The sequence below is a fragment of the Phyllostomus hastatus genome, unplaced genomic scaffold, assembly GCF_019186645.2.
Source record: "Phyllostomus hastatus isolate PE091 unplaced genomic scaffold, TTU_PhHast_1.1 phas_scaffold_501, whole genome shotgun sequence".
Classification (NCBI taxonomy): domain Eukaryota; kingdom Metazoa; phylum Chordata; class Mammalia; order Chiroptera; family Phyllostomidae; genus Phyllostomus; species Phyllostomus hastatus.
Genome location: NW_025334033.1, coordinates 38,067,290 through 38,090,689, shown reverse-complemented (window position 1 = coordinate 38,090,689; position 23,400 = coordinate 38,067,290). Strand labels below are relative to the sequence as shown.

Genomic DNA, 23,400 nt, shown 5'->3' with positions numbered 1-23,400 from the left:
CTCTCTCTCTCTCTCTCTCTCTCTCTCTCTCTCTCTCTCTGCCCCCCTCACTCCCCACTTCTCTCTCTCTAAAAGCAATGAAAAAATATATGTCCTCGGGTAAGAAGGAAAAAATATACTAAACACATTCTATTAAATGGATCTAATTTTTAAAGTAAATTTCCAGAATGTCAGTTAAATACAACTGTGTCTGCTTTGAATTCAAGACAAGAAAGGTAGATACATAAAACCTTCTCAAGACCTTCAGTCTGTGAGTGTGTGTGATCGTGTGAATGTTTTAGATTTGAAGGAGAACTAGGTGGTGACTGGGTAAAATGACTATAAAGAACCAGTTATACCTCCGTTTTCTTCTTTCAAGCCCAATAACTATTGGTCACTCCTTAGGACATAGTCATAGCTTTATTACATACAGGTTGGGACAAAAGTAGATTTACAGTTATATGGAAAATACTAACAAATAATAATACAAGAATAAACTCTGTTTCAGGTACTCACAGCATAAACAACTTTTGCCCCACCCTGTATAATACCTGTTTTATTGAGATTATTATTATGATTTAACCGGAACAGTGATAACGTATTTCTTTCTTCTTCATAGGGTTATTCCCATTGTGTTGATGTTTATATAAAGCAGTGCCAGGAGGTAACATTACAGCACACTTTATTGGATTTCACTTTATTTTATGTTAATTTGTGTTTTAAAAGCCATTTAAAAATTATGTATTCACTATGTAAAATGCCTCTGCTATTTAGGGTGCTTATTTGAGAAATGATATATTTGAAGATGCAGCAGTACTCTGTCAACGGGTGAACAAACAAGTTGGAGATATCTTTAGTAATCCAGAGACAGTACTGGCTAAACTTATTCAAAATGTATTTGAAATCAAATTACAGGTAATTTTAAATAATGACTAAGTAGTTCTTAAAGCAATGTATGATTTCTCTATGTTTTAAAAGTTTTTTAAAAATTATCTTACTATGTAATGCCCATAAGTAGTAATCTGCCTATTCAGTGAAGGGGAAAGGAAAGACAGCCTCATGCTTTTTAAAAAATATTTTGTTGGAAAAAATATGCTAAACACTAAGTGTCATCAGAGCACATGTTTTAATTTTGTTTACCAGTAGTAGCAGTAAGCAACAGGTTATAGAAGGGTACCCTTAGATTTTTATTTTTGGGGGGTCCTCACCTTGACCAGTAGATGGCATTTGTGAAATTGAACAAGAATTACAAATGCAGTCTGTAAAATTTTTGTAATAGGGTACTAACTGAAAGGAAAAAAACACAGGAATTTAATTTGCAGCTTTTACTCTCAGCACTATACTTTAAAGCAACATTTCTTAAACTATGTTTACCACTGGATTAAGAAACATTAAATAAGTGTTTTTAAAACACAAATCAAGTTCTTAAATAGCCTTTAAAGGTACTAATGTGTATGTGGTTCTCTGGAAGTGGTGGTGTAATGTATAACATTTCCCAACTTCAGAGTAATGCCTGTCGATGTCTCAGTGGACACTAATGCTACCAAGACCGTAGTTTGGTAAATGCTGCTTTCAGGAATTGACTGCATTGGTATAATGGGGCTTTGTTCTGGGGTTTTTGTTGTTATTTTTTAAAAATGTACTTAATGAGTCAGGCCATTTTTTTAAAAAAAGGATATTTTGAAATTCTTAATACTTATTCCCAAGCCTGTATAGGTGGGCTAGTAAATATAGTGGTAAAATTTTAAACCTTTTTTCTTACATTTTTATGTTGGCCTATTTTCTGTGCGTTGTCTTTTCCATTGAATTGTAAGTCAAAACATTTGAAGAATGTGAAGTTAATTTCAGACAAAAATACATCTTGACTATGTAATTTAGTATTTACTTAATTGACAAAATGTTGCCTTTTTTTTTTTTTAGAGTTTTGTGAAAGACCAGTTAGAAGAATGTAGGAAGTCTGATGCAGAGCAGTATCTCAAAAATCTCTATGACTTATATACAAGGTATATTTTTAATTATTAGAAAATAATAACAGATCTTAGATTTTGTTTTTTGGAAAATGGGGGAGTTTTCAGGTATTTTTGAATAACTGGTAGCAACATGCATGCCTTTTAGCATTAAATGCTTGGCTATATAGACTAGTGTTCTGTAGTATTCTTAGTATATTAAGTGATTGGATATTATGCTTTATATTAATGTACTTGAATGAAACAAAGCTTTATTTACCTTCTTTAAACTAAGACTTGAGAATTTTGTTTCTGATTTGAATTGTAAGCTAGTTTATTATTCTTTAATTTTTTTCTCCAAGAAGTAGTATAATTACATTTATCTGTAGTTAAAACTTTAGAAATTGAGAAAGTGACAAATTCTTTAAAAATGACAATTTCAATCTTAAGTCTCATGTGAGAATTTGTCCTTTATTTTTGTAAACAGCAATATTAAAAACTTAGACATGTTATATCAGAAGCTTCATAGAGAGTTTTTACCCAACCCTATTGCTTACTCTTCAGTGTCATCCTTTTGGGAGGAGAGTTTTAAAAAGTATCCATAATCGAACTGAAAGTTTCTATCAGTAACAACATTATTATGAGCCTATCTTCAACAATGAGAAACAAAATTAGAGTAAAGTTCACATGGATAAACGTAAAATAGAATGATCAGAGAGTAGACCTCTCAGTATTCTGGCTTGTGTACCATGCCGTGCGCGAATGGCATTAGAGCACACTTGAAGCCATGTACCACTGGTTGCCGTTTCTAGACTTTTGGTTTCCTTGGTTTCTTCTGCTGGTCACCCCTTGGAGTTCATGGCAGCTTTCAAAGTCGTAATGTTCACTTGAAACCTATAATCACATTAACCAGTTTAACTTCAATAATTTAATAAAAACTGCAAAAAAAGAAAATAAAACAAACAAAAAAACCCCATAATGTTGTTTGTAATATTCATTCTATTTTATATAACTCTATACAGCTTTTCTCTGCTTCCTGATAAGTACCTTACCAAATTTTAAGAATGGTGGTATAACATAAGTTATTAAAGTCACATTGTTAAAATATATATTCCTTATTATTGTTACTATACCTAAAATATATATTGATCTTTTTTCCTTCTCTTCCATGAAAAGAACCACGAATCTTTCCAGCAAGTTGATGGAGTTTAACTTAGGCACTGATAAACAGACTTTCTTGACTAAGCTTATCAAATCCATTTTCATTTCCTATTTGGAGAACTATATTGAGGTGGAGACTGGATATTTGAAAAGCAGAAGTGCAATGATCCTACAGCGCTATTATGATTCAAAAAACCATCAAAAGAGATCCATTGGAACAGGAGGGTGAGTGTTTCTGTTAAGTATTATATAATAAGACTAAATATATTAAGAACTTTATTAACAAACTTGCACAAACTTGTCAAATATTGAGCCATTGGAATTTTCTATGAAAAACTCTTTCAACCCAGTTTGTTTATACTATTGATCAAATCCTGTCTCTTGAACCACCTGTTGAAAATGCCCTAACATAATATGATTAAAATGTAAAGCAGAATACCAGCACTATATAGAGCTCTCTAGGTTCTGTTTTATTTTCAAACTCAGTAAAGTGTTCCAGGCTGTTAACTAGGAGGCACGTGTGTTTTTTTTGTTGATTGTTGTAGGTGTGAAAAACAAAGAAACCCTAAACTTTTTAATGACTTGCACATAAAATTAATTGATACCTTAAAACTTGTGATTGTTCACACGCTTGAAGAAAGTGATTTGCTATAAATCACTTTGTGATTTATAGGGCTGGCACCTCACTAATCCAGACTGCAACTATCTAGAACCCCAGTTGAGTCTAGGAGGAAGCAGAATGACTTCTCTGGAATCTTATAATCAGGGTTCAGAGTCCAATTATGTAAACACCCTATTCAGTTTCTTACTTCCCAGTTTGTTGAATGTTAAATAATGATCAGGGAGAGGTTAAAATTAGGAATAAAAATTGACATCTGAAAGAAGTAGCTCTGAAAGAAGTAGCTACATCTAAAAGTAGCTTTACTTTTATTTAGAAGTAAATAAAGGAAGAGAAAAACTAAAGAACAGTCATAAAAATTAAAGAAGAGCTATATGTTCTTAACTATCTGGAGCTGTATGTTCTAGGAGCAAAAAAAAAAAAAGTCTAACCTTCTGATGATACCACCATATAATGTTTAAAGTGATCCTTAGTTATTAAGAAAAGCTAAATCATGTTTAATATATCTTGTTTAATAATGAAGAAATGTGCAATATATTTGTTGAGATTATTATAACTGTTGTGTTTAAATGGTTAAATATATTTTAAAAAGATAAAAATTTTAAAGTTTATTTTAAGCAGGACCATTTAGTAATGTGGAATATTACCTTATTTGTAATAGCCCACTTCCTATAAAACTGAACAAAGAGTTTTAGGTTACTGAGTCAGAATCGTAGAGCTTAAATAGAGATCATAACTCCAGATCTCCTAATTTTTCAGAGACAGTCTTCTGAGTTTAGAGATTTAAAGCTTACCTTTCTTTACAGAACTAATTACTGGAATTAGAACTTTTAGGCCCCCTGGCTATTGGTCAGTTTTTTTGTTGTTGATATATACTAAGCTTGGGTATTTAAAGTTGAAATCTGTGTATACTGAAGTGTTCTTTTTTAATTTATTGATATGATGCTCTAGTATTCAAGATTTGAAAGAGAGAATTAGACAACGTACCAACTTACCATTGGGGCCAAGTATCGATACTCATGGGGAAACTTTCCTATCCCAAGAAGTGGTGGTTAATCTTCTACAAGAAACCAAACAAGCTTTTGAAAGATGTCATAGGGTAAGAGTAATTATAAATTTATTTTATTTATATATAATTGTATATTTTAAGTTTTGCCTTGTTTATACTAACATACAGATCTGCTCTCTCGTTAGGAACAACTTTTTATAATAGAAATATACAGGACTTTTGTTTTAGAGGACTAAATTACTTTGAAATGATTTAGAAGTACATTTGTAAAAATGTTATGGTATCATACACCAGGGTGGGTGGATGGGCATATTTGATACAGTAATATCTCTAATTTGCTGAATGCTGAAGATATGTTAAAACATTTCTAAAGCCTCAGATCATCCTACATGTAGCTGTCAACATTATACAGGGTGGGGCACAAGTAGTGAGGCCTAGATCTTCAAAGCTAAATAGGATATCTTTAAGAAGATGATTCTGGCCGGCTGTTTCAGGCAGAGAAAATAGTACAAAGACATATAAAGATCAATCATGCAGCATAAAATGCTTGAAATTAAAATGTACGTGGGAAGAGGAATACAAGGAGGTTGAAAAGGTAGGGAAAAACTCTTTGTATACTAAGCTTAGAAACTTGGACTTGACCTCGTAGTTGATGATGGCAGCTTTAAAGGATATTAAACAAGGGCAGCGTAATGAATAAGCAGATTGATTTTTATTTCCTTATTTAAAAATAACTGAGATATATTAATAATTGACATTCAATAAACTGTATATTAAAACAATTTAACTTTGATAAATTATGTGTACATTTTTGAAGCTATAACTGCAGTCAGGATAATAAGATTCATCACACCAAAAAGTTCACTGTTGCTCTTTTATTGATATAAGCTCTTGTTCCCCTCTCTCCACTTCTGTCCTCAGGCAACCTCAGATTCATTATATGTCACTATAGATTAGATTTGTAAAAGAAGGCGACATATGAGGACTAAGTTTTAGAAGCTAAATAGGATGTCTTCAAGGAGTTGATTAATTTTCTAGAATTATTTTTATAGGAGCAATTGTAGTATATTATAATTATAGTATGTACATGTGATTATGGCCTCTTTCACTCAGTATAGTTATTTTGGGGTTCATCCATGTTGTGTGTATTAATTAGTGTGTTCTTTTTCATTGCTGAGTACTATTTTATTGCATGAATATACCACATTTTATCCATTTACCTATTGATGGTTTAGATTGGTTCCAGTGTTTTGACTATTATGGATGAATTTGCTATGAAAATTCATTCATATGTCTCTGTGCAGATAATGCTTTAGTTGCTCTTTGGTATATACGTAGTAACAATATGGTAGTAGTCATTCAGACACTACCTATTTTCCAAAGTTGTTTCAGCATTCCTACAAGTGGTGTGTGAGTGTTCCATTTGTTCCACATGATCTGCAGCGTTTAGTATGATGAGTCTTTTTACTTTTAGACAATCTAATAGGGTGTGTAGTGATACCTCATTATGGTTTTATTTTGAATTTCTTAATAACTAATGATGTTGACATCTTTCCATCCATATATATATTCTTTGGTATATTTTTGTACATTTTTGAAATTGGGTTGTCACTATTTTTTAATAGTTCTGTATTCTTTATGGCTTATTAAGGGTATCTGTTGTAGAGCATCTGTGAGCAAATAAGGGAGGTGAGAGCTGTGGTATGGAGGGTAAAAGTTGGATGGTATTAAAGAAGACCCTGAGTGGAATTGAGTAATACCAAATCTGTATTTATAATCAGTGGAGACTTAGGGGATTTAAGGTGGGTTATATACTTCACTCCCAGCTGTAGATATCAGGTAATAAGCATTCCTCTGACAGGGTGCATGAATAGAGACTACAAGTAGGTAATGATCAATTGATAAATAATGAAGGAAGCATTTATAAGAAGTTGCGAGGTAACTTTCTAACTTTTTAAGAGGGATTTAATTTTTTCAGCTAACTACTAATAATTCTTTTACTGAAATAGTTAATCAGCATCAACATCAAAATGAACATTTATTATTGTTTGCTTACTATGTGCTAAACACTGCTGAAGGTACTTTAAATTCATTTTCATATTTTATTCTCACCTCAAGGCTAGGATATAAATACAATTCATATTATTCCCACCTTACAAATGAAGAAATTGAGGCTTTGTGGAGTTAAATAACATCTCAAGTGTTCACTCAACCAGGAAGTGATGAGGCTGGGATTTGAGCCTTTCATATTTTATAGTGCATCAGTTTACTGATTTCTCTAATCCACCCCCAGTAAAATAAAGAATATTTTTTTTTATTTTGAGTATTGCTAGAATAGCTTTTGTTCACTTGGTAGTTTTCAAACTTCTTTGATTATGCCCCACAATAAGAAATGCACTTTATGTGGCAGCCCAGTGTACATTTTATTTTTGAGATTTTGTTTATTTTTGAGAGGGGGGAAGGAGGGAGAATGAGAGGGAGAGAAACATCCACGTGCAAGAGAAACACTGATCAATTGCCTCTCGCACACACCCAACCAGGACCTGGTCTGTAAGCCAAGGCATGTGCCCTGACTGGGAATTGAACTGGTGACCTTTTGCTTTGTGGGTTGGCGCCCATCCCACTGAGCCACACCAGTCAGGGCAGCCCAGTGTACTTTTGTTATATGTATATGTGTTCATGTATATTTCATGAAACTGTATTTGGTTTTACTGTTAAAAGGGATTTTATTACACTTTATTTTCTGTTGGTTATCTCTCTCAGGTCAAAAAAACACTGATCTAGTTTAAGCCAGGAGAGTTGTAGGTGAATATGGAGCATTATATGTATGTGAGAGAGGCACTGGAAGTGGGGAGGAAGAACTCTTAAGTTGTTATTTTGGTACCTTACTATTCACTACCACTTACACAAAGTTGATTGCTTAAAAAAAAGAGTTGCCCTTTTTTTTAAGGTAGACTTGTGATGTGATATATTTGGTTTTTGTTTTAAAGCTCTCTGATCCTTCTGATCTACCACGGAATGCCTTTAGAATTTTTACCATTCTTGTGGAATTTTTATGTATTGAGCATATTGATTATGCTTTGGAAACAGGACTTGCTGGTAAGTATATTTATCTGTGTTATAATTTCTGTTAAATTCCTTTGATCCTGCGTGGTTAAATGTGAATGTGTAATGTTTTATATATATTCAACTCTACATGTCAAGTTCAGTTCAGTGCAGTGAATGTATTCTGAGCTTTTGTAATGCAAGGATTTGTCAGATGCTGAAAGCTGTACATTAATAGGGTATTAATGACTTCTTCCCTAAATTCTAGGCCTATTAATCCAGTTGCCTCCTTGACCTCTCCACCTGTTCACTGTGCGTCTCAAATTTAACATATCCCAAATGAAACACTTTATCTTCCACCTAAACCTATTTCTCTCCTGTTCTTCCCGATGTCTTTAAAGGGCATTGCTATTTACCAGTTGTTCAAGTCCTGAATTCAGTGCGGATTTGCCACAGTTCCTCTTTTTCTTCAACCCTGATACACACTTCCAAACATAACTCAAATTCATCTACTTTTCTTCATCCCCACTGATGCCACTCTAATTTAAACACCATCTCTGTCTGCTCCTAACTGGTCTCCCTGTATTCTTGCCTCTCCAAATTACTGACTCCATGCGATAGTTATCTTTCTGTTTAAGACCCTTTAGTGGCTCCCTATTACTCTTACGGGGAAAATAACAACAAACTCTTTATAGAAGCATGGCTTTTTGATCCAGTTTCCTCATACGTATTCATCCTCATAGGCATTTCCCCTCGTTACCCTAGTGCTTCTGGCCTTTATTCTTTTTCTTCACTAAGGCTCTTGGCACTTGGCTTTTACCCATCCCCAATCCTTTTCCTTCAGCTCTTCTCATGTCTGGCTTTTCAATTTTCTTATCTCAACTAAGATCTCACCTTCTCATAGAGGCCTTTGCTGATCACCCTAGCTAAAGTAGCCCTCCTCTCCTAGCCTACTCATCATTTCATCACTGGGTTAGCTTTTTTCATAGCACTTATCACAGTGACATTTTCATCTTTTAATGTATACCTCCATTCACCAGAATTCATTCAGTACATACTTAAGTGCCTACTTCTGTACTCAAGGAGCTTACATTCTTATGGAAAAGGTAGACATATGACTAAGAAAAATAAAATTGAGTAAGGGATAGATAGAGAGTAGTAATGGGGAGGTGGGAAGGGATATTCAAGGGCAGAGAGCTTTTTTAGAAAGGATGTCTCTCTGAGGAGACATATACCAGAGAGCTAAATGAAGTTGAGGAGGAAACTGAGTATTTGGAGAAAGAGTATTTTAAGTACAGAGAACAGCATATAAGCTCTTGTGGATGGGAATCTTGTATGTGTTATTCACCACTATAGTCTAGCACCTAGAAAACACATAGCAGACACTCAAAAATATTTATTGACTGTTTATAACATTATTCCATAAAGTTTCTAACACTGAAGCAAGAATACCTATAATTTAGTAACCATGTGGTTTATTGTTACCCATTTTTTGTATAGTTGCTCTCATGATATGGATAAGCATTTGCATCCTTTTTGTTTGTTTAATTACAGCTGTCTCTTGACATCAAGTATTTTAATATTTACCTTTTGCAAATGACTTTAAAATGTGGTAATTTGTATTGGGATAATAATACCTTAGAGGTATAAAGATTTAAAAAGGTAATGAAAAAAGTAACATGAACTAAAATCCAGATAGTAGGAATGATTTGTTATTTAGCTAGTATGGAAACCTAGCCTCTTCATTTTAAAAGCAGTATTCACAATTTGGAAGGGCTGAGAAAATTTCCTGGTAGAATAAGAATGTCCCTTATATTCATAAATATTTTCCATGCATCTATTTAGTTATTACTTACTGATATTATTTCTAGTGATTATCTAAAATTCTGTCACATGTATATATTATAAAATTAACCATCTCTAATTAGACATATTGAACCTCTTCAGCAATTTATTAATATAAATAATGCAACAATGAAATTGTAGTACTTAATGTACTTTCCTTATTTTAAATTATTTTCTTTGGATAAAAATCCCAGAAATGAAATAACCAGATCAAAGTATGTACAAATTTTTAAAATCTTTATACATACAAACTGTTTTTCCCAAAGGGTTTTTCCCCCACTATTTTACACTGTTACAGTCAGATATGACTGTACCAGTGTTTCTGCACATTATTGAATATTCTTTTTAAAAATTTAATAATTTAGTGATTAAAATATATATACTTATTACCTTAATTTTCATGTCTTTCATTATTAACACAGATTAGTATTTTTCCTACATGTGTATTGACTTTTTTCTCTTGCATGTTTGTGTTGGAGCCTTTAATTTTCTTATAGACGGGTAAATTTTGTATTTTGTGGGAAAATAAAACACCTTTGATTTTCATTTTTAAAACTGAAAAAAGTCATTATCCTATAAAAAATTCTGGGTGTTAATTTTTTTTTCTTATTTGCTGTGAATATTTTTCTTAGTCTTTTATACCTTTTAGTTTTAACTAGAAACATAAGTATCTAGGATTAGGGGGACCTTAAGAGTTTACTATTACTCTGTTACACAAAAGACGGAATTGAAATTTGGAATGGTCAGCTGTATTTTGGGGGGACCAGAATGTGGAGTGGCTTAAATACCATACTGAAAATTAGGAATCTATTCTCTAAACAGTGAGAAGCATGAATATTTTTGAGGTAGTAGTGGGGAACATGGTGAGTGAAATGAGTAAGTTTAAGTATGTTGTTACAGCATAACAGATAAAGAGATTTGAACCAGGAAGCTAGTAAGAAAACTGTTTTAACTGTTCTCAGAAATAAAGAGGCCTGGCTATTAGAAAAATGGCAGACATATGTTCATGGCTCAAGTGAATCATTGGGCACAAGAGTGTGGGAAGAGGAAGGAGAAGGTACAGTTTAAGATGATACATTTATTGATCTACTTTTCAGTTTAGCTCAGCAAATAATGAAGAGTGAGTAAGTGGTGAAAATCTGGGCATGAAAACTTTGGGTGCATTTTGTTACTTGATGAACAAGTTTAATTTTACTGTTCTGCCTACAGAAATCATTGTTAATTTATTAAAACAGCAATTACTTCTGTTCATGTTGTATACATAAAACTATACTCATTTTTCTGTTGCCAAGGTGAACTTTTTAAAGTATGACTCTAACATATACTTGCCTTCCAACTTTAGGAATTCCCTCTTCAGATTCTCGGAACGCAAATCTCTATTTTCTGGATGTTGTGCAACAGGCCAATACTATTTTCCATCTTTTTGACAAGCAGTTTAATGACCACCTTATGCCACTAATAAGGTTAGTCAAATTTTTATTGGTATTTTAATAACTATTATAATATTCTACATACCTTTTTGTTAAATATTAAAAGGGGGAAGGGTTGTCAAGGAACATGTATGAAGGACACATGGACAAAGCCAAAAGAAGGTAGGATCGAGGGTGGAAGGTGGGGATGGCTGGGGTTGGGGGGACTGGTGGGGGGAAATGGAGACAACTGTACCTGAACAACAATAAAAATAAATAAATAAATAATTTTTTTAAAAAGTCATACATATTAATAATATAAAACAGGACAGGAAAGTGTGAAATAAAAAGTAAAGATTCTTTTCCTACTCCCTTGCCTCCTATTTTCTCTCATTTCTGTGGTATTAATTTTGGTTTATTTGAAAAGACTGAATCTGTCATCAACCTACATCTGATGTGAAAGAGGACCTCTAGCTTATAACCACTTTTTGTCATATAAGGACATCAATACAAATTTTTATGAGATTAATAGGATAGGTTTTGATGAGGCATTAAGTAAGGTTTGGTTTATATGTTCCTATCAATTTATGTGAACTTTTAAACCACATGAGGATTAAATTAGTGTATATGTTAACTTGCTTTATAAAACTATATGTGTAGTACTGTTGTTATTAAGAAGAATGTATGTAAGGTAAAATTTCAGACATTTTGCTAATAACATTGATATGCTAAGAAATTAGTCCAGAAATAGTCTCAAAGATAAAGATTACTTGTGATCTCAGAATCACTTGGAAAGGAAATTTGCTTTTTAAAGAGCTATAATGCCACATGGCAAAGAATTCATACACTATTAGGGAGCACATTCCTTATTTTGGGTGTTTTTGACATTTAGGTAACATCAGAAGGCAAATAGGACTGTCAGGTATTTTGTTTGTTTTTTAATGTAAGAAAGCTAAATACAACTGTCAGTCTCCAGATTTTAATTAGTGTAATTTACTGTGGTCTTAATAGTCTGTGACTTTTCTTACTATTATACCAGAAATTTAATTAACAAAGAAACCAAATCCAAAATTTCAAAATCACATTTTTATATTCTTAAGGGATATCTTCTCAGAGATAAAAGTAACATATCTAAATCTTCCTTTTCTTCATTAACTGGTTAAGTTTTACTAGTGTGACCATTATAATGAATACTAAGTACAGTTGACCCTTGAATAATGAGGGGGTTAGGGACACTATCCCCACCCTGCCCTACCCACCACTGCAGTCAAAAATCTGTGGATAACTTTTGACTCTCCAAAAACTTTACTAATAGCCTACTATTGACTGGAAGCCTTGCTGATAAGATAAATAGTAGATTAACACATATTTTGTATGTTATATGTATTATATACTAACATTACAGTAAGCTAAAGAAAATGTTATTAATATCATAAGGAAGAGAAAACACATATATAGTATTTACTGGGGGAAAAAAAAGTCCACTTATTAGTGGACCCACACATTTCAAACCTATGTTGTTCAAGGTCAACTATGATTATTTAACTACTTGTATTTTGTTCCATTTGTGAGCATATTAAAATAACGTGTGTGTTTATATAAATGTATATAGCAGTACACACATGAATATGAAAAACTTAGAATTGTAAGACTACTAATGGGATTTTTTTCTTTAAACATTCAATAGCTCTTCTCCTAAGTTATCTGAATGCCTTCAGAAGAAAAAAGAAATAATTGAACAAATGGAGATGAAGTTGGATACTGGCATTGATAGGCAAGTTGTTGGTTTTACTTTTCCTCTTACATTTTTAAAAATTATAAAAACAATTATAGCACCATAAAATGGTTTTCAGGGAAGAAAAACGTCTGTCTTCATTTTACCATTTGACTTTATTTTTACCTGTTGATATCATCCTTATTAGAATGTTATTTTTATTGGATTTGTAAGCTTATTATTTCTGGAAGTCAGTGTGTTTAGATTTACTTTTAAACCAGATTTAGTTTTAAAAAACATTTTTTTGTAATCAGCCCCTCCTCCACTTGTACACACATACTCTTCAAACTCCTTAAAAATGGTATGTAACAGAGGGTTTTATTTTCATTTAGAATTTTCAGGCTTACATCTGAAATGCTTTAAGTAAATACACGAATTTTCTGCTCTGGCTGGTGTGGCTTGGTTGGTTGGGCGTCCTCCCATGAACCAAAAGTTCGCAGGATTGATTCCCAGTCAGGGCGGGTGCCTGAGTTGTGCGTTTGATCCCTGGTCAAGGCACATGCAGGTGGCAGCTGATTGATGTTTCTCTCTTGTACTGACATTTCTCTCCCTCTCTTTCTCACCCCCTTCCTCTCTTTCTGTAATCAATATAAATAAGTAAATAAACACACACATTTTCTAAAGGTAACTTTTTTAAGTAAAGGCAAACTCTTACATTACATCAGAAGGCACTTACTTTATACTGTAAAGCAGTGGTTCTCTTTTTTCTTTTGAGGTGATAGTGGGCATGTATTTGTTGATGATTATGATGGCTACCATGTATCAAGTATTTGCTTTAGGCCAGGCATAGTGAAAAGATGTTTGCTTGTATTATTTTATTTATTAGGTAGGAAATATCTTTCCATTTTACAGATGAGGAAATGGAAGCTTAAAAAAATTAAGCAATTTGCTCAAGATCACTCAGTTAATGTTGGTAGAGCTGGGGCTCATTCTGATGCCCCTTTTACTAGGTCTGGGCATATCTTTCTCATTTGCTGTAATTCTACTTCTTTTCCATTCAAGGAAGCATATTTGAATGCAGGTTAGTTACTGTGCTGTTATAAAGAAAACTTGGAATCCACTCTGTTTTATTAAAAAGTAAATAACCCTGCCTGGCATGGCTCAGTGGATTCGGCATTAGCCTGCAAACTGAAAGGTCACCTTCAATTCCTGGTCAGGGCACATGCCTGGTTTGTGGGCCAGGTCCCCAGCTGGGGGTGTGCAAGAGACAACCAATCAATATTTGTCTCACACATTGATGTTTCTCTCCCTCTGTTTCTCTCTCTAAAATTACATAAAATTTATAAAAAATTATAAAGAAATAATTTTTACTTTATTAGTAGTTACAAACTTGTACCTCACCTCTCAGTTAACTTCCTACTAAGACCAAGAACTACCATAGAGTATGTGTTAATAAGAGAAAGAAAAATAAAATGGAAGAATAAAATTGGAAAAATAAGGATGCTAATAAAATTAATTACTGAGACTAGTTTATTGAAGAATTAAATGCTTAGAAGAATCCTAAAAACTGATCTCTCCCTTTGTTTTTAGTCAGGACCACATGATATTATACATATACAAAACTTCTTTTAATAAAATTAAAGTGTATATGTATACATTATAATCATTACTTCAAGAAAGTATGTATTTTTATAACATAAATCCCTCATACTAACTTGTTTCTTTTTGCTTTGCCTCAGAATACCTGAAAATCATATTTGGGAGGTGGGGAAGTTGAATATGTTAAACCTTCAAAAGTATAGGAAATACAGTTATCCTAGTTGCCTTTTTAATATATGTATTAGGTAATTTCCTTTCATTTTTGCATGTGAGCCTTTGTCTCAAAGTCTGTATTAGTTGTGTAATCAAAGGCACAGTCGTCTCTGGTGGTCTCTTGAATGCGAACTTCCAGTTCTTCTTTATACCCATGTACAGCAAAGCCAAGGGGTGAACTCAGCATCCAACTGTGTTCCTCCTGATACTCTCAGACCAGTATCAATCTGCTGTTAGGCCAGATTCCTTTGCCATTGAAGCTCACATCATCTTCCCTTTCCTTCTGCTGTTGTGTCTCACTCATTTATGTCAGCTTCCTAAATTTATTGAAGATTTGGGCATCTGGCTCACAAAATTTTTCTTTAAATCTTGATTTATTTCCACCTCCATGTGTGTGACACAAGTCTTTTTCTTAATCACCTCCACTTTAGCTACCTACTTTCATATGCTGTTAGACCTTGTTATCATTGGTAACAAAACCCGTGAACCTGAATAATCCCACTCAGTGCTCACAATCTTCTATTCTGCTTTCTGACCTCAGCAGGAATTCTTCATCTTTTGCTAATCTGTTTTTCTTTTCCTAGTTTTACTTCATTATTGTGCTTCGATTGCTTGCTCCACCCTTGAATTACTCATAATTACCCTAAAGTCCATTTTCTTTAACCATAACTGTCTTAAAGATCCTAAACTGTGGATCAGTGCAGTCTTTTTTATTCCCGTAACTGGGTGGCTGATTGCTATTGAAGGACATCATAAAACTCAAACATTGTTTGCTGTTATAAACCTGTGCTTTCATTTCTCAGCTGGGTCTTCAGTATCACTTGTCCCCAGCCTCCTGCTTGTCTCTAGACTATGAAACGCATGTTCTTCTCACCTGATTTTCCAGACTTTAGCCATTCTTCTTAAGCGCTGTCTTTTCCCTTTCCTAAGTATTCTTTATATGTAGTTGTTAAGTAAGTAAATAAGTGACAGGCTTCTAATATTTTAAAGATTTAAATGAAGTATTTGGCAAATGAATTTTTACCCCGTTTTGAGCAGGAAGCCAATAGAACCATGAGTTCTTTGACATCAAGACCTAGATTTTATTTTTTCTAAAATCTAAAGTCTAACAATAGTAAAACAGTTTTATGGTGATATTGCATTTAATAATTTTAATTTAATTTAGTATAAATAATATAAATGGATCAAATATCTGCTATTCTCAACTCTTTAGAACATTAAATTGTATGATTGGACAAATGAAGCATATCTTGGCTGCAGAACAAAAGAAAACAGATTTTAAGCCAGAAGATGAAAACAATGTTTTGATTCAGTATACTAATGTGAGTAGAATGATTTGATATGCTAGTAAGAAATATCTGCTTTCTTAATGCATTTGTTATCATTTTCATTGGTTTTTCTTACTGTAGTCTTGTTTTTTTTTCTTTTTATACTTAGAGATTAATGAAAAACAATATATATTTTCTCCTTAGCTAACATGATATACATTTCTATGTAATAAGTGTAGAAAAAATTTTACAGGCCTGTGTTAAAGTCTGTGCTTATGTAAGAAAACAAGTGGAGAAGATTAAAAATTCCATGGATGGGAAGAATGTGGATACAGTTTTGATGGAATTTGGAGTACGTTTTCATCGACTTATTTATGAGCACCTTCAACAATATTCCTACAGTTGTATGGGTGGCATGTTAGCAATTTGTGATGTAGCTGAATATAGGAAGTGTGCCAAAGACTTCAAGGTATGTATTCACAAATATCAAACTTATAAATAGGCTCAAGAACATGTCAGACCATTAAAAATCTGTACTGACTTACCATTTGTGAAAAAGTTCATACATTTTATTGATGCCTAATGAGAATAACATTTCCTAACTGAAGAAGTATGGTTCTAATGATATTTCCATATTGACACATTTTTGCTTCATGCTTTATTTTTAGACAAAGCCATATTGCTTTCCCCTAGTCCAAATGAACTTGTTCACTACTATCACTAATACTATATATGTCACACATTGGCAGAATATGTCCTTTCCTCATGTATCTCTCTCTCTGAAATCACTTTTTCTAAGGTTTCAATTATTTAAGAAAAGTGCTAAATGAATGATAACTAGTTCTAGTCCACAAAAATATAAATGATTATCACTGTTGAAGACGATTCACAAAATATGTATCTTTCCAGAAAGATTATAGCCAGGTTTATGTAATAACTGAAATATTTGAGTTTTAATGCTTCAGGAGCTTTCAAAAGTTCTAATATATTGAGCCCTCCCATATTAGTAAATCCTGACCAATACTATGTATATGAGAAGAATTTACTAATCATAAAACTAGAAATCACTGTTTCAATGTTTTGTTTTGTTTTCTTATCTCAATTTAGATTCCACTGGTATTACAGCTTTTTGATACTCTGCATGCACTTTGCAATCTTCTGGTAGTTGCCCCAGATAATTTAAAGCAAGTCTGCTCAGGAGAACAACTTGCTAACCTGGACAAGAACATTCTTCACTCCTTCGTACAACTTCGTGCTGACTATAGATCTGCCCGTCTTGCTCGACATTTCAGCTGAGGTTGCATTTGGAAGAGAAGTGTGTTGTACTTCAGCAGGCCTTGGTTGATAGAAAGCACAGGAGATTTCTTACGACATAGCCAACACTTTATGGAAAAATGACTGGAAAAGCAGCAGCCATACTTACCCTTGAGATTTTTGTTTTTAAATTTGGACACTAGTAGCCATATTTTGTTTTTTTACTTTTAAGTTGATTTTTAATACCATCTTTGAACATAGAAGTTTCAAATTCTGTGAAACTATATGTCACGGTTTTCATCCTGGAAAATCTTAGTATCAGAAGGCAAATAGATGTTACCAGTTTTCCAGTTCATGTTCTTTAACATATTCCATTGGGAAATTTCACCATCCTATTTTATCAATTTTAATGACCTTGTAGCACCAGAAATTGTTAATCAAGTTATTTTAGGTATTCCTAGAGAACTTTTTGCCTCTTTCAAAAGGTTAACAATTGAGCATAATTTCCTTGGTTGATTGGATTTTTTCTGAGGTACAACCATAGTACTATTTCAAGAAAAATGTTATATACTAAACTAAAATGATGAAATGTTTTATGTAGATATTAGGAATGGATTAGAATATATCTGCTTTCTGGGTAAAAAAAACACAATTTAAAGTTTACTGTTTCTTGGTAAACAGATTTTAAGTCGTTGCTAGCAAGAAATTAATAAAACTACCTTGTTTTATATTTCAGTTAAGATAAGGTGGAGGACCTTAACAGAAAGACCATATTTATTCATTATTTTAATATTATAAAGGAAGTAAAGTGAAGTATACTCTAAATAGTGCATATGAGAAATATTGACAATGTTTAGCAATAATGTAGTCCTTTAATATTTCAATCTTGAAGTCAAATTGGAATAATATGGAGTGGCTAAACATGCAGATAGTCTTCTGTTTTAATGGGAATTGGGAATTCATATTCTAAGTCTGGAGATGAGCTTTGCAAAGTTAGTAGCTTTTCATATCTAGTTTCTGTCATTATCTTTTCAGGGCATTTCTGAAGCAGTTTCTACTGAATGTAGTTAATTGAATTGGCTTGATATGGTGACACAGTAAATCACTTACAAAATTTTAAACATCAAGTGGAAATTTAGAAAGGCCATTAGCTCTATAAACTTGCTCTGTGAGAATGCATTCTTAACTCTGTGTAGTGTTTCAGCTCCCATTGTGCTGTTCACCTTACGGGAACAGATAAATTCTAATGTTCAACTCATTCTTGGCATTATTTTCTCTTAGTGTAGGTTTTTTGGCCTAATTTTGGAAAATTACTTTTTTTTTTGAAGAATGTTTCTGAATGGTCATCCACTTTACCAAAACTTTTTCAGGTCTAAAGCTAGCTACTATTTAAGTTACTGTTGACTGAATTTTCTTTATTTTCTGTTTAGCCCAGTGTTATCAAGGTGATCAAGACAAATGAAGTATGCCAACATTGATTAAAGCATTTAAGGAGATTGTGGCAGCTTTAGAAGGCTGTCTAGTTTTCTATTCCTTAGTCAAGGGAGAACCAGAAGAGGTTTTGGATACTAGGGAAAGTCATATGCTTGTACTATTGCCATTTTAGAAAACTCTGATGTGAATTCACATTATACCTCTGTTACCTAAAAGCCAACAATATGAACCCAGTAGTTTTACTGGCCATTTGAATTCTTTGTATACAGTGTCAATTTGTAAAAATGGGTGGGGGACGGATCTCAAATAAAACATGAGAAAACATTTTGAGACTTCCAAAACAAAGAAGCACTTCAAATTATTTTGTTTAGATTAATTTTAAAAATGTATGACATATACTTGTTGCATAGATATTTTGTTAATTATTATTTACATGCTTGAGTTCCGTGCAATATTTTCCATTATGTCCATTGACAGGGCAGTGACAAAGAAAACTCGTAAGTGATAACTTAATTTAGAAGTGTCAATATTAATGCTCAATAAACAAATTCCCTGCAATTGTTTTTTTTTTATTTCACTTTATTTTTTACATTTAAGGACATCCATACTGAATTTTATAAATTATTTTTCTTTACATTTTTAAGATGTTTCTTTTTGTTATCATAGGTCTTCTTACTTCCTTTTTTAGCAGAAATATTCTGATTTTTAAAATATTTTTGATATTCACAGCCACTAAAAAATTTTGCCCAAAATTTATGGCTCAAAAGAGATGATTAATAAGGGAAATGTTTTTCATATGTACACAGTAATTTTAGGTAGCAATAATGGAACTTTGTATATTAGTAACTTTAGCCAACATTTGAATAAAGATAATCTTGGCAATTTTCTGCAGTTCCGCATGAGCTAACAACAATATTTAGGTAATGTGTTGAAGTTGAAAATGTGCTCTAAAACGCTGTAAATTAATTACTTTTCTAAAACTCGAGTATATTATGTTTGCATAAAATGGTACAGAAAGTGAAATACAGAACACAGGTTTAAGAAGGAAATCTAGCTTTTATGACATTGGAGAAAGACACTCAGCCAGAATAGTTAAATAGTCCTTATGAAGAACTATTAAATAACAGCTGGATGGAACTGTGGACTATGTGACTATTCCAAGAAATTTATTTATTAGCCTCATTTTATGGGCATCACCATGGTTGCAAATCCCTAGCATTTTTCTTGTTTTAAAAAGAGCTACTAATAGGTTAATTAGAAGGTTAATTTTTTGCAAGTAGGTTAATTTGTGGTATATTTTAGGCCATTTCTCTCATTTGAAATATTTCACTATCTGAATGTCAGCCTTCTGGCTCTTAGTAAAATAATTGAATTACCAGCCACTAGATTGATTCAAAGTGGAGAATATACTGCTTCCTTAACATTCCCTTTTCTCATCTGTGATGTTGAATACTTATAAGTAACCAAATAAAGAAATTTTGGTTCATGAAATGCCACAAAACCCCTTAAGGTAGTTATGTGTTTATAAGTCAGTGCCTGAGGCATGCTTGAACTGTATGTGACAATAAGGTTCACTCAGCATAATTTGTTAGTGACTTAAAAAGCTCACATCTGGGAGTTTAACTTTTTTTAATGTAAAAATACTCTGCATATTACCCATATATTGCCCATTTTGACTTAGATTTCTAATGGAGCATTCGATACACAAACATTCTGTGCTTTCATCCACTGAGTTCAGTTGTATTCAGTTCCTGTAGTACTTCTTTTTGTTTGAGAAAGTCTGTCCTGAATACACGTGTACTTTGGAGGAAAAGACCAGTCCATATTGTTAGAGTAAATAATTCTACATAAAGTAAAAAGAGCAAATTTTAAATTTTGATGCATAATAAAGATAATTACAGCTACATTTATTGACTTAAGTTCCATGCACTTAAGGCCTTTTAGGGTATTATCTCATTTGATTCCAAAACAGCCCTGGGGGTTGGATACTATTATATCCATTTGACAGATGAAATACCTAAAGCAAATAAATGTTAAGTAGGCCTGTTCAAGGTCTATAGCCAGTAAAAGGCTGAGCTTGAAACCTAACTCTTGCACACACTATTCAATGCACAATTCTTATGTAACATTGAAAAGGTCCTTTTTTTGATAGACTTATTAATTTTGCTTAATCTAATTTTCTTTTCATCAAATGTTTAGTTCTCATTGTAGTGTTTAGGTTATGAAGTTGATACACAATTTCAGTATCTAATTTGCTATTGGATTTTTTTAGTGTGCCTAATGTGTGATCAATAATTTTTAAATTTGGTTTTTAAAATTTTATAAATGGCTATGAAATTTTAATTGAATATTAAATTTGTACCTAATAGAACTATTTCCATCAAAGAGTTCTCTTTAGTATTACTTTACATAATCATAATATTGTTTCTACTTAATTTTATAACAAGGGTCCAGGTATTGTACCATATCTTGTAACATGGGAACAAATGACAACTCTTTGGAAGATAAGAAGAAATCAGTATTTCTGCCTTCAAAAACAGAATATTTTAATGTCATAAGTTTGCTTGTCATAATTAACTTTTCTGTTAATTATTTAGCACATTGGTAGTTTTTAAATGGCAAATGTAGGAGTATAAATGTGTGGGAGAATGTACTCAGTTTATTAACAATAAGTGATCATTTTTATGTATCAAAAATTGCATGTTTAATCTTTTTAAAAGTTGCCTTAACTTCTAACTTTTATTCTTACAACTGATCAGTTCTTTCTCTTTCAAATTTAGAGGAGAAACAACCCCTCAAGTGTATTTGAGATAGAGACCTGATACATTAGAGAGTAAGAAATTTATTTGGTGATTTGAAGCAGCTAGGCTGATAACCCTGGGCTTAACAAGATTGATATTTTTAAACTAGGTCCTATATACTTTAACACTATTATTTGGGAGGTAACAGTAAACCAGTTCTTATGAACACTATCACTTTTGGAGGCAGAGACAGGTAATTAACCATACTTACTCATTTTCTAAGTGGTTTAGAAGGTTGCAGTCTGCCTCACCATACAAAGCCAATTTAAATATGAATATATCACATCATACTCCAAACAGCAAACAGTCTCAGAGGAAAGTCATTTATTCAGAAGGCATAGATTTGTGCTAGACAGCAGTGATGCATTACAAATATATAATTATTTGCACTAATATTTGAGCAGGTGGAATGGATTAGAACATGATCAACATTATGCTGCTGATAACATGTATTTTTCTATATTAATATGTACTGTGCAACATGTATTAAAATTGTCAATAATTCATTTTAGTCATGATACTAATATTTATATTACTGTGTTGAGACAGTATCCAACTGAGCCACTTTTAATTTAAAAGTCAAATTGGTTATTAAGTTTACTTTCAGAAACTACTTACTTTATAATCATTGGAAAGTCAGTAAAACAGAATTATCACTGACTAGTGACTTAATAGGAAGAAATATAGAGGGTTAAGAATAGGGGTAGAAATATGGAATAAGTTGTTTCATTTACAGCCCAGATGAGTGACTTCCTCTTGTTTTCACCATTGGCAGTTTTAAGTGAAGGAAAATGTCTTACTCCTTCCAGAGTATCTTCATATTAACAAACTAAGCCTGAAGATTGGATGGAACCAACTCCAAGAAATTAACCTCCAGTGGTGGACTTTCAAATTTTCTAGATTAAACTTGGAGAGGTAGGAAGCTTTCTTGATGTCCCTGTTATCTTAAATAGGCAGGTGCTCTTGAATGAGGCTGTCTCTTTTTACCTGCCTATCATTTTAATCTTTATACTGTGGGTAAATTTGGTTCCTTTGAACTATGGTGTTTTCTTAGGACAGTTCTATCAAATCTGCAGCCTTTTGCTATAGAGAATATTATCCAAATAGAATCTGGAAAATGCTGACCTAAAGAAAATGGTGAAACTACCTCTAAGTATATTGTTTGCAGATGCTGTGTGCTATTTAGAGGATTCACATGGGATTATGTGAAAATACTTGATAAGGTATACTACTAAGTGCCTTTATATTAGGATTCTCCAGTGGGATGTATTTTTAATTTTTGCCACATGGGGGAGATGTTATTTTTATAGTAATACCTACGTTTTTGTTTGATTTTAAAAATAGAACTCACAAAGCTTCTCTCTACCAAACACCACCTATGAACATGTCACTATCCTAACAGGAAAAGAGAGAGAGCATGTTTGTGTGCGTGAATGCAGATACTTAAATGAGATTCTGAAGGTTATTTGTGAGAAAAATTTCTGAGTGAATCAATGACACAAAATTAATACAGTTTTGAAGAGCATATGTGTACACAGGAGTTGTCCGAAGTCCATAGTAATTAAAGTTATGGTTTTTTTAGAGTTATATATCATGAATTGCTCTATCAACTCTAAGAAGAATAATTTATGGATTGGTTTTCTCCATTATCCTTAAAAAAACTTTCTGATACAATCTCAAATTTACAGAAATGTTGTAAATACTGTACAAATAAACATTTTCCACTTTAACAGTAAGTCGCTGTCATGATGACACATCACCCTTCAGTGCTTTTGTATTTCCAAAAAGAAGGAATTCTCCTACGTAACCACATACAACTTCAAAATCAGGAAGACAACGTTCAAGTTTCACTAATTGTCCCAATGAGGACTAGTTCGAAATCACATGTGAGCTTAGGTGGTAGGCTCCCTTGCTTCTTTCACCCTGCAACAGTTCCTCAGTTTTTCCTTGACTTTAGTCATCCTCGGCATTTTTGTAGGCTATGGGACTGTTACTTTGTAAAGCATCTGTCCTTAAATTTGGATTTATCTGTTTACTCTTAATTAAATTCCAGTGATACTTTTTTGGCAGGGGTATTAGAGAAGCAGTTTTGTGTTCTCGTTGC

The 23,400-nt window shown here is 32.7% G+C and overlaps 1 protein-coding gene across 1 annotated transcript in view; it reads left to right on the top strand.

Moving 5' to 3' along the window:
- The window catches only part of EXOC5 (exocyst complex component 5), a 46,556-nt gene extending 23,530 nt beyond the window's left edge, over positions 1-23,026 (top strand). Inside the window, exons 8-18 of the mRNA XM_045823960.1 lie at positions 599-643; positions 754-894; positions 1,900-1,982; positions 3,102-3,311; positions 4,657-4,804; positions 7,705-7,813; positions 10,947-11,067; positions 12,701-12,787; positions 15,753-15,861; positions 16,061-16,276; positions 16,915-23,026. Of these exons, the coding sequence (XP_045679916.1) occupies positions 599-643; positions 754-894; positions 1,900-1,982; positions 3,102-3,311; positions 4,657-4,804; positions 7,705-7,813; positions 10,947-11,067; positions 12,701-12,787; positions 15,753-15,861; positions 16,061-16,276; positions 16,915-17,103 (1,458 nt within the window). The 3' untranslated portion in view covers positions 17,104-23,026. The remainder of the gene's footprint in view (positions 1-598; positions 644-753; positions 895-1,899; positions 1,983-3,101; positions 3,312-4,656; positions 4,805-7,704; positions 7,814-10,946; positions 11,068-12,700; positions 12,788-15,752; positions 15,862-16,060; positions 16,277-16,914) is intronic.
- Positions 23,027-23,400: the final 374 nt, after the last annotated feature.